The sequence below is a fragment of the Athene cunicularia genome (genome assembly GCF_003259725.1).
Source record: "Athene cunicularia isolate RWA chromosome 3 unlocalized genomic scaffold, athCun1 chr3_part1, whole genome shotgun sequence".
Lineage (NCBI taxonomy): Eukaryota > Metazoa > Chordata > Aves > Strigiformes > Strigidae > Athene > Athene cunicularia.
Window position 1 is genome coordinate 32,011,327 of NW_020799097.1, and position 9,965 is coordinate 32,021,291.

General features: G+C 36.1%; 1 protein-coding gene across 8 annotated transcripts in view; it reads left to right on the plus strand.

Moving 5' to 3' along the window:
• COL19A1 (collagen type XIX alpha 1 chain) overlaps window positions 1-9,965 on the plus strand; it is a 205,037-nt gene that overhangs the window by 158,476 nt on the left and 36,596 nt on the right. For all 8 annotated transcript variants that reach the window (XM_026846123.1, XM_026846122.1, XM_026846121.1 and 5 more), the window contains 8 exons: window positions 1,080-1,133; window positions 2,368-2,457; window positions 2,833-2,877; window positions 2,972-3,049; window positions 4,357-4,392; window positions 4,491-4,544; window positions 4,633-4,686; window positions 8,984-9,025. In XM_026846123.1, the coding sequence (XP_026701924.1) occupies window positions 1,080-1,133; window positions 2,368-2,457; window positions 2,833-2,877; window positions 2,972-3,049; window positions 4,357-4,392; window positions 4,491-4,544; window positions 4,633-4,686; window positions 8,984-9,025 (453 nt within the window). The remainder of the gene's footprint in view (window positions 1-1,079; window positions 1,134-2,367; window positions 2,458-2,832; window positions 2,878-2,971; window positions 3,050-4,356; window positions 4,393-4,490; window positions 4,545-4,632; window positions 4,687-8,983; window positions 9,026-9,965) is intronic.

Below are 9,965 nucleotides of genomic sequence, written 5' to 3' on the forward strand. Positions count from 1 at the left end.
GGGGGGGGGGGGTTGTTATGCTTTTAATTTGGGTGGCTGGGTGAAACAAGTAGCTGTGTGTCTGTATTGAGGACAGAATACAGCAGAGAAAGTGAACACACAGCTGTTGAACCCTCACTACTGGCATGAAAATGTTGTCATCCTTCATGTCAGTGTTCACAAAACTGTTTTACACTGGGAAAAAAAAAAAAAAAAAAGTGTTTCTTTCTCTTTTTCTAAGGGAGTTAATTTTCTGTTCCAGATTAAGTATCAGATTTTACTGTTCAGTTTGGGCAATTTTATCATTTACTGTGGAAATTAATGTTATTCCTAATAAAATACTTGATACAATAGTTGCCTGAATAGCATTGGAGGGTTATGGGAAAAGTTTTCTGTATTTGTTACAGTGTAATAAGAGAACAAAATTTAACCCTATTATTTAAGTAGTTTCTATATAGATTTTAATTTATTTAATTTCTCTGCATTTATAAGAAATCCTTTATGAAAAGGGCAAAGGAAAGTACTGAAGTTCAAATCAAAATGTGAAAGATGAGAAGATTTAGATAAAAGAATGGAATGTATTTATTTTGCCGAAAATATCTGACTTTACATTAAATATCTAAAACATTTTTTTTAAAATTGGTGGATTAAGTAATATGCAGGAGTAGGAACTGACTGAAGCTTTGAAGATACAAATTTAAATAATTAACTAGTGCAGGAAATAATGCAAATTTTGCCATTCATAGGCAAAAAAGATGAGACGCTTATTTAAAACTCAAGTTTGTACCTGCTACCACAGTCCTTGAAAAAATTTTTGATTTTCAAGACTTGGAATTACTTTGAAAGTGAAGAAATAAACCTGTCAGTCTCTGCCACTTTGCCTTAATACAGTCCAGAAAATAATCTTGATTATACCATTTAAACTTCATGAAAATTGATTCATATATTTGATAAAAGAAACAGTCATTAATTTGTACTCTTTAACGTTTTGGGTCAATACTAATGCACAGTAAATAATAGAGTGTAATCTTATTTTCATCTGTAATTTTAGATAATCTCAAGGGAATACAAATGTACAGTTATAATTTTATTAATTCCAGGGTTTACCAGGAGAGCACGGGGCAACAGGAAACCCAGGAGTTAAAGGAGACAAGGTATGTTTTAAGTGATTTTAATTAGGCTTGATATATTAGAGCATATTAGACTGTTATCTCTGAAGTAACCTTCCATCCTTCTGTAGTGCATCTGTATGGCTCCTTTATTAACTGATTTTAAAATATACAAGCATCAACGCCCTGGCTGCTCCTCAGAGATGCTGCAGGCCAATTTGGCAGCCCGATTACTCTTTATAATAATAATTTAAGTAATATTTCAAGGAAGTTACACTGAGCTCTTACATTAAATCTCTGCAATGCAGAAATGTCAGTTCCAGTCCTGACAACAGAACAGCCTTTTCAGTCTTAACCAGACTAATGTGTAAAATCCCACTTCACAGTCAGGAATATTCATTCTATCAGAACACTGACACAGCTGTACTGTCTCAGACGTGAGCCAAGGCTGGGATCTCTTTATGGCATTGTGTTTTGCTGTGTAGAAATCCTTAGATTTCAGCTACATTAGCAAGAGTTAAAAATGCTATATGTGTATATGATGAATTAGAGAAGGGGAGAAGAGAGGATATGCAGGCATACTGTGAGCTGTGTGATGTGTTATGATATTTATACATTTTGGGTTACAAGGGAAATTAACAAAATCCGTAAATACTTTGAAAGAGTGAGCTGATGAAAAGGCAGGAGAAGAAAATAACTGTGGAACAGTGATAAAAATGTACTCATCTTGCAAAATGGGAAATAGTGGATTCAGAAAGAATCACAGAGAATGGTGCAGGCGCATGTAAAAGCCAAGAGGACAGCATAATAAAAGGCACAAACTCACCTGTGTAAGCAGGAGGAATTGTAGAGATGTGGAGCAAGAGACTGCATGCATTGAAGTAAGAAATTGCGGTGTAAAAAACAGAAATACCATGAAGACCAGGGTTTTAGCACTAGGGATAGATAGCTGAGAAGAGACAGTTTGAAGCTGTTACTGTGAATTAACTGACAGGGTTTAATGACAACCAGCATATTAGGGGGCTGGGGACAAAGAAATATAGATCAGATGCATTGCAAGCATGGAAAACTGAGAGAGTGCTAGTTACTATTAGTGGTTGGCCTGGTCCATGCCTCCTCCTCTTCTGTAACTTTTTGAAGGAAAATAGGAGGATATATTGCTTCTCTATTTCTTCTCAAAGCACTGGCACTTTCTAGGGTAGTCCTGATAATATTTAGTGGTTTTTTTCGTAAGAGAAACTTCTCACATTTCAATTAGTGATCCAGATGTATCTTGTAGGGAGATCCTGGTGGGATTATGGGACCACCTGGGCATCCAGGTCCAAAAGGTGATGTGGGACCTCCTGGACCAAGTCTGCCTGGAAGACCAGTAAGTCCATAATCCATAATCTGAAAAGGCTTTTAGGTATTTATGTCTTGTAGGGACAACCATTAAAGAATTCTCATTGTGCAATGAAAGAAATCAGAACAAGGTGGTTTTTTTTAGTGTCATTTCAAAATTGAAATATATACTATAGTGGTATTGTAAGTGCACTAAATTATAGTCTAGAAATAGTTCAAGGCTCACAGCAGCTCCTGGTTACAGTGGTATTAACAAGGAAGACACATGTAAGTCTGTCATAGCTTATTTATAAAGGCTGACTAATTTGGCAAAAAAAAAAAATCAGATAGTCTCTTTGATTTTAAAACTTTTTTTTTCCTGTTTGTTTGTTTGTTTGTTTTTTGTTTTTTGTTTTTTTTCTAGGGTCCCACTGGTATTCCAGGAAACCCAGGTCCACGGGGACCAAAGGTATAAAAAAAAATGTATTTCTAAAAAAAAAAGGATAATATGCTAGTTTACATTTTCAGACCTATTCTAACTGAAAGCCTTGTACCCTTCTCAGGGAGAAAGAGGACTGCCTGGTGTACAAGGAGCACCAGGGGAGATGGGGCCCCCTGGAATAGGCATTCAGGGATCACCAGTAAGTTATACCAATGCCCAGAATTTGGGCTTCTCACTGCGCATCACTGAGAAACTACAACAAGTAAACAAAACACAGTAAAAAGCCATGCCATGAACTCCCTTCTGACTCGACTCCCAGCTCAGCATCTTTTCCCTTTATCCAGACCCAGAAAGGTCTAGTGCTAAGTGAGAAGTGGAAGCCTTGGAGAACTGAAAGAGTCAATGGCTACTTTGCAGATAAGCTTGCTGTTGATGATGTTGAGATATCTTCAGTCTGTGTCAGTTTCTAAGCAGCAGTTGTTTGCAGTTGTCAGAAAAATCCAGCCTGTGTACTGGTACTGAAGAGGTATACTCAACACTGTAGAGATGGCATTTTGGAATCCATGCTAGTACTGGAAAAGGCAAAGACACATGGAAGAGATGTGGAAGGCTTTGCATCAGCTCCCAACTTTTGCATTTGTGATGACTGCTAATTACAAGCTTGGCTCTACTGCTTATAAATGGGAACCTTACAGTGCCAGGTGCTATGCCAGGAAATAGTAAAGCTCTGATTTTGGAAAGATTGCTTCATGCATTTCTGTGCAGTTTAAATTCAAACATGAAGCAAGTTTGAAGCAGTGTATCTAGAGCATTCATACTAAATTACTTATATAGTAGTAACTGTTTCAGTTACTCAGCCTGTTTCCTAGGTTACTTTCTATTGCCTTTAAATAAAGCCACCTGCAGTGCCTTCAGAGTATTCAGTAAAAAAATTATGATATTGATGTTGTAGATGGTAGGTGGTACATGTTATTACTTGAGTTCTAGCGTGGTGAAGAGGACAGTCTCTATTCAGTCCAGACCAATATGGTCAGCTGATACATTTCAGTTTATTGACAGGTCTCAGGTACAGAGAGAAAATGTTTGAGAAGTAACTAGAGATTCACTGAGATATTGACCTAAAATAATAATCCTTAAAAAAAATTGTTCAGTTAAAATACTTTCAAATCTGAATTTTTAAAATTACCCATTTATATTTAAATAATCTAATTTGTTTTTATTTAACTGAATATCAGCTTTTCTTATGAATCTCCAAGCTAAATAGCAAGTTTCACCACAGATTATTATTCTTTGATTTTTGTATTACTTCCCCTTAAAAACAGACCTCAGCAAAATCTTGAATTCTCTAGTTTTGGCAAAATTAGATTTGGATTTAAAGCCAAACCTTAGAGCAAGTCTTTCTTGCAATGTGAACCACACCAATATCCCACATCAGTATTTTTTTATGAAGTTTCTCTCCCTTGTCCCAAAAAGTGTAACTACTGATTATTTGGAGTTTTCTTGCAGGGTCCTATAGGTCCAACTGGATCAGCAGGTGTGCAGGTAGGATATAAGCTTTCTCTTTAATATAAAAACCATTAATTAAGTTTATAGTAAAAGAAGATTATTCTTAAATCCTAAATTACTTTTCCTGCTCTTAGGGCCCTAGGGGACCCCCAGGATTACCAGGAACTCCAGGTACCCCTGGTATTAATGTAAGTGACATTTCCCTATATATACAGCAAAGAGTAATGTGTCCCTTGTTAATACCTTAAGGCCATCAAATTTTACATTTGTTTTTAGGGCACTCCAGGAAGAGATGGAAAGCCAGGACTACCAGGCCCTCCAGGTGATCCTGTACGTATACATAGAAAACTTATGCATTTGCTTTGATGCAGATGTTTTAAATTTAAAGGAGGTGAGAAACCTAGCAAATCTAGAAGTCCAGTTCATTAATTTGATTTTCAATGATTATATCCTTTGGATTTATTTTTTTTTTTTACTTGATTATCTTGCAGTATAAATTAAACTTATGTTAACATATACAGGATAAATACCTCGTTTTCAGGTGTTACAGTTTGTATACTAGAGTTTCTGCCAGGTTATAACTTGCCATGGTGTTCCTCAATCTCAGAGGAAGATCTGTATAATGCAAATTTTCAGGGGAATACTTTGATAATCCCTGTTAAAAGATTGAAGAGAACAGCACATGCCTCAGACCAAACTGTGCCCTTAAAGGTGATTATTTTACATGGAAGTCAGGAGAGTCTGATGTAGATATCTGCAAAATTGGCATAAAGGCAAAACTTCTGTTGTTAGCCTGTTCCTGTCTGGAGTCCTAACAACTGTCTCAGAACTTTCAAAAAGCAAATTTCTTTTTAGGGACAAATGCTTACAGAGGCTTTTATGACAACAAATTAAGCTTTCTAAATTCACTGAGTGGTTGTTTAATATAAATAAAGTAATATAAATGAAATAAATAAAATTCTGTAGATTATTGGGAAAAAAAATAAACAAAACCAGAGCTTAAAAAAAAATTTAAACTCACCTGTGATCCTGTTGGCTTTATAGGATTTGATATTTCCCAAGAGATTTTAGTCAAAGTCACAGTTTTCAAAACAACAGGGAGACACAGTGATCGTAGTATTTATTTGAGACATATCAAAACAAATGAAAGTAAAATTTACCAAACCTGACATTTGAACTGTATTATCTCCTTTAGCAAAATCTTTGTTCCTTACCAAGGCATGAATTCGGCTTTTTAGCTGAGCGAGTAGAGTATCTTGGCGGTCTGTCTGTTCATCTCTTAAACTAGCAATTCTTCACATACCTGACCATTGCACATACTCCTCAGATGCAGAGGCTTGCACCATGTCTTATGAGTGAGGTACATCTTCAAGTGTCCAGCAGTGCAAATCTAAGGCAGGATTTCCCAAACTAGTCTGTAGACTGCTGATAGGCTGTGAAGGGATTAGAAATGCTCCAGAGCTGCTGCAGGAATATGTTAGGCAGTAAATATATCATGCTTTCAATTAAACATTTGATGGTACAGGTGCACAGCAATCCACAAGTAAGCCTGAGGATTGACAACAAGGAGTTTGTGGAGATTTAAAGTAGCCCCAAAGTCACAGAAAGGTTTAATCTTGTAAAGAAAAGTCAGCTTTCTCCAGAGAAGAGCCTGAGAACTAGATAGAACGTATGTACTGTTGATTATGAAGGATCAGGATTGTGATTCTCATGAGTGGGTTCCTTGATTCCTTCATTAGTGAACTGGTCCAATGCTTTAAGAGACACTTAAGAGTATTAGTAGTTTCTCAAGGGCCTAAAATCAGTATGTAAAAGCAGGTCTATCACTGGCATTGAGTAAGAAGGTAGAACTCGAGCCAGATGGTTGCAAAGATTCAGATACAAAGAGGTTCGGTTAGAAATGGATATAAAAACAAGAAAAAGGCATTGTGAATACAAGTATTTGAAAGACCAGTAAAGTCTATTATTTAATAATCACAGAGATCAAATTATAGAGTGTACAGAGAAAGCTGAATAATTTAGTGGCTTTTCACTGTCCACTGAAAAACATTGCTTTTCAGAGCAAATAATTAATTTAATAAATTTAATCAAAAAACAATTGGTTAAAAAGGGTTTAGATACAGCATGAAAATCTGGTGTAATTCACCTCAAAGAATGAACCAGAACAGTCTCTAAATGATTAGTATTACTTTGAGTACTTTGAGAAAGATTCAGCTTTTGAGGAAGGGAGAGATGCTAACAGAAAACATATCTTCATAAAAGGTGAATAGAAAAGGAACCAGAATATAATAGGTCAGCTGAAAAAAAAGTTTGATTGCAAGAAAGATAGGAATTGGGTTTTTAAAATTTATTTCTAAGTCTCAGTGATACAAGTGATAAAGTGGAAACACAAGATGGCATAATTTTGTTCAGAACCAGTCATGGAATAAATCAGATTTCTGTCTTTGGAAGGTTAACTTTCTTGGGAAAGACAGGGAAACACTCATGTTATATACCTTGGCTTCTATAAAACTCTGAGACTGTCCTCATGAGGTTTTTAGAAGCAAGCAAAAAATGCTCGACATAATTGCCATATAGTTAATGCTTATCAAAAAAATATGGATATGAGTGTCTATCAGTAGGTTACTGTCAAACTTGGGAAAGGTCTCTCCCATGCCGAGTTCTTCTCAGTGATTTAATTTGATTAGGATAAGTGGATATAAACTGCTATTGGACTGGGAATGATTGCTAGCTTTTTGAAGATATAATCAAAACTTAAAATTCAGATACAGTCTGAAGTCAACAAGATTAAACTCAAGACAGATGAGTATAAAGTGCTTAATAAGAAAATCCATAAGTAGAATAGGTCTGGAAGGCACAGTGCACTGTAAACTAAATGTAAGAAAAAAATCTAATGCCATTGTTAAACAGACAGGTCTAAATGGTAAAACTTACTAACTGCCTTTTGCTCTCTTGAAATACTCTTCTCTTTGAATGGAACATTTTTCAAGGGAGATGTTGCAAGCAGAAGTGAGTCTGGAGAATTAAGGCCATTTTAACATTTTCAAAAGCCCAGCATGTATCATACACTTATTCAGAGTTCAGCGTACACAGCTATGACTCTACAGAACATGTGCACTTGGGCTGGACTTGCTGTACATACAGTGCAGATGTATGTCTGTATGTATGTATGCGGATGTATGGCACAAATGCAGTAAGCCTGCTCTCACACCTGATGTGCCCTTGCAGCTGGATGTTAGGACCCTGACACACTGAAGGTCTGGGGGCCTGTGCCATCAAATTATATTGCAACTAAAAAAAAAAACCATTACAAAGAGGAGAGACTGGGGAAATTACACTTGTGTAGTCCAGCAGAAAGACCAACTGGTGACACTAATAGCGTGCCTATCTGTAAAATGTTGTCACAAGGAGAAGGATGAAAAGTCAGACCATGCAGGTATGTGGTAGTTATATTTTAAAGCCTTGTAACAGGTTTTTAAGAGCAGGTGACACTGTCTATGCACAGTTTACCTTTGTGCAGAGAATGGACTTCATACCTGACAGTTAGATCCTTAAGTTGCGTTAGGTGGCCATGTCTCACCCTAGAAAACTTCTCAGCATGCTTTCAAAGGTGGTGATGCTACCCTGTAAATGGTGTACTACTGATCACACTTATGGCTAAGTATGTTCAGCAGTGCTTCTCTTGAGCTGGCATTTGACACACATTGCTACCAACTGACAGTTTTTCTAATGTGCTACAAAACTGCTTACATTTTATTTTTCTTCTTCAAGATGGAAATGATTGAAACAGACTAAACAAAAACAGAAACAAATTTTGTATGTGTCTAATTTTATAGTATGCCCAGGGCTATTTCTGCTTTAGCAATTGCAAGAAGAAATGAGCATTGGTAATTGAAGAGTCTGTGAGTGAAGATGATGATATCTGGTGCAATCAGTTTTTACAGGGACTCTTTAAATGTAAATTTAATGGCAGCACTTGGAAATCTGAGATATAATGCAATATGGTGTAAACCTATTGATTGAGCTTTAAATGAGTTAGTGTTAGTATTGGTAGCAGTGGCACCACAGAGTTTTGCACTAATTCTTAGTGTGTGAAGGGAGGACAAATACTACACATTTTGTTCATGTTGCTGTAGCTGGATTATTTCCAGTATCTGAGCTAGTTTACTGAAGTTAGCTTTGGCATCTCCACAATTCATGCTACAGTTCACAGTAGAGTCAAAGCCTAGGAGAAAGCATAAGGAAAACAACTGGAGATAATCAGGTAAGAATAGTCTGTGAGACTTTCCAATAGCGGTAAGTTGTTGCTGGTATGCTACAAAACCAACAATATATTATTATAATAAAGTGAAATTTACTATGTTCTGGGGTTATGCTGTTGTCATGGTTTAAGGAACTTCCTTGGAATTGTAATGAAGAATTACATTGTTAGGTTGGCTAGACAGCCATAATTAACTGTATTTGAAACCCTAATTTTTCTTTTGAGTTTTCATTAAAAAATAGCTTCAACCATCATAAATGTAATAAGCTATGTGAGTAACAACATAAACTTTAGAAACAATGAGAACCCATCAGGGTTGATAGTGTTGTGTAAAACATTAAGTGCAGCTGCCTATTTTAATTTCAGGTTGCACTGCCACTTGTGGGAGACATGGGTGCTATACTGAAGGTAAACATTCTCAGAGGTTAGGTAACTTTGTTTACTATCAGCATGCTTTTTAAAAAGAAATATGCACCTGAAAGTTTCTGTAGGTTCAATTCAGACCTACTTCGTTAACCTAAAATAATTTTAAATTTTTGTTGATCTTTGTTTTGTTTTTAAAAAAATCTCAAAGAAATGTATTTTGTATGAATTTTGCAAAATAACAGTTGAACGATATGTGAGGTAGTAGCCAGCAAGTGCCTGTTCAGCACATCCAGTCCACCATATAAGTTTCTGCTACCATACCCCATTCCCTGCTTCACATTGTAGCATTAATATTGTTAATATACCAAATGGGGAAAATATTCTAGAATTTCTAAGATACTATTTTTAAAAATAGTAACATTTGAAGTGGTATTCCATCTGTGGAACATCTGTGGTATTCCAAAATGAAAAGTATTCTCAGGGGGATTTCAGTATGAAAAGCACACATTGTTTCTGGGGAGAGAGGTTCTCCTATTCTACTGTCCTTTATTAATACATGTACTTAGGGTTTATTGACTTTCTCATTCTTTTAGGTCTAGCTTTGGGCTTTTCCCTGATTCTTTCTGTTTGCAGTTGTATTGTCTTTCTCCTGTACATGCTTTTCTACCACTTTGTCAGTTCTCTCTCTTACTGATACTTCATTCTTCATTTCTCTGTGTTTTGTGGTTAGCACTTCTGTAAGATTGTAATTTAGCTGGAAAATACTTCTCTAAACAAAGCAGGAATCATTTACTTTAAAATAACTCTAGATTTGAAGCTGGTGAGAGTATCAAGTAGCCTCCATCTCTACCTAATCCTTGAAAGGAAGATGGCTTGCTCACATGTGTCTAAAATGAAGTAATTTATGAGTCCTCTCAAAATTAAGCTACAATTTGTTAGCATGATTTGAACAGAGTTCAAGAGATGGGGGGGGGGGGGGGGG